This window comes from Daktulosphaira vitifoliae, unplaced genomic scaffold (assembly GCF_025091365.1).
Source record: "Daktulosphaira vitifoliae isolate Bord-2020 unplaced genomic scaffold, ASM2509136v1 Scaffold_3, whole genome shotgun sequence".
Lineage (NCBI taxonomy): Eukaryota > Metazoa > Arthropoda > Insecta > Hemiptera > Phylloxeridae > Daktulosphaira > Daktulosphaira vitifoliae.
Window position 1 is genome coordinate 18,489,814 of NW_026099574.1, and position 1,027 is coordinate 18,490,840.

Sequence of the window (1,027 nt, forward strand, 5' to 3'; positions counted from 1 at the left end):
GTTGGAATTGTGTTAATTTAAGTCTATATTTATACCATTATAACCATAATGGTAATAAGAATTATAATGGTTATTACCGTCGGTGTACCTTTAAGTGATCTAGAAATGTATGAATGTCGTCTGATAACATTCAATGATGGATGGAAACTAAACTATTGAACACCTACTCAAATGGCTAAAACGGGTTTCTATTATTCGGGCAAACGAGATTGTGTCAGATGTATGTTTTACTCAAACGAATTTGATTGTTGGCAGCGAGGTAAAGATTCGATGATGGAACGCAAGCGTAAAAGTCCTCAATGTCTCTTCTTTAGAGACAGTTCAGGTAATTCAAAGCGTACGCGTGTGTTTACTCTTATATGTTTTATGAATATTTTCTCTTCAGCGTATGATGTTTGCGGCTTGTACGGTTCTCCACTCTCTGCAATTAGCTCTAGTATGGAAGCCGAAAATAATGAATATTTACTAGAAATGCTTCATCAAATTAAAACTCCTAATCATATATTGTTTAGTACATATACCGCTCGTATGACAACATTTGATAAGTGTCAAAGAAAAATGATGCAAAAAGTACAATACCTTTGCGAAGCCGGATTTTTTTATATAGGTAATAGTATAGTTTATTATTATAATATTAGACTACAACAAGATGTTAGTTACATACTAAGCGTTTATATATAATTTAATCTGTTGATGAATACTAATAATTACACTGATTCATACTATATTGATTAATTCATAGTAAATATAATTTTAGGTAACGGTCAAAATGATCGAATGTGTTGTTTTTGCTGTAGTCAAGTACTAAGAGATTGGGATGATGATGACGAGCCGTGGACAGAACATGCACGATGGTCTCCTAAATGCGCTTGGGTTTTGTTCAATAAAGGTAAAATATTTATTGACAAAGCGTGTGGAAAAAAGGATGAAAATAATTAATCTTAAAAATTTTTTATTTATATGTGTAAATAATTATTTATTTTTGTGATATACAATAAATGTATTATTTTTACAAACAATTTTTTTT

General features: G+C 30.5%; 1 protein-coding gene across 1 annotated transcript; it reads left to right on the forward strand.

The window, feature by feature from the left end:
* The first annotated feature begins 17 nt into the window (after positions 1-17).
* On the forward strand, positions 18-1,021 carry LOC126900930 (putative inhibitor of apoptosis). Its single transcript, XM_050676967.1, has 3 exons — positions 18-325; positions 386-607; positions 758-1,021. The coding sequence occupies exons 1-3, from the start codon at positions 172-174 to the stop codon at positions 937-939; spliced, it is 558 nt and encodes a 185-aa protein (XP_050532924.1). The 5' UTR covers positions 18-171; the 3' UTR covers positions 940-1,021.
* The last annotated feature ends 6 nt before the right edge of the window (positions 1,022-1,027 follow it).

What these genes read in the sequence shown, in the direction of transcription:
- LOC126900930 (XM_050676967.1), top strand. Translation starts at nt 172, where the DNA reads ATGGCTAAAACGGGTTTCTATTATTCGGGCAAACGAGATTGTGTCAGA. An exon ending in CTTCTTTAGAGACAGTTCAG is followed by an intron (nt 326 to 385) that starts GTAATTCAAAGC and finishes TTTTCTCTTCAG; the next exon opens with CGTATGATGTTTGCGGCTTG. An exon ending in AGCCGGATTTTTTTATATAG is followed by an intron (nt 608 to 757) that starts GTAATAGTATAG and finishes ATATAATTTTAG; the next exon opens with GTAACGGTCAAAATGATCGA.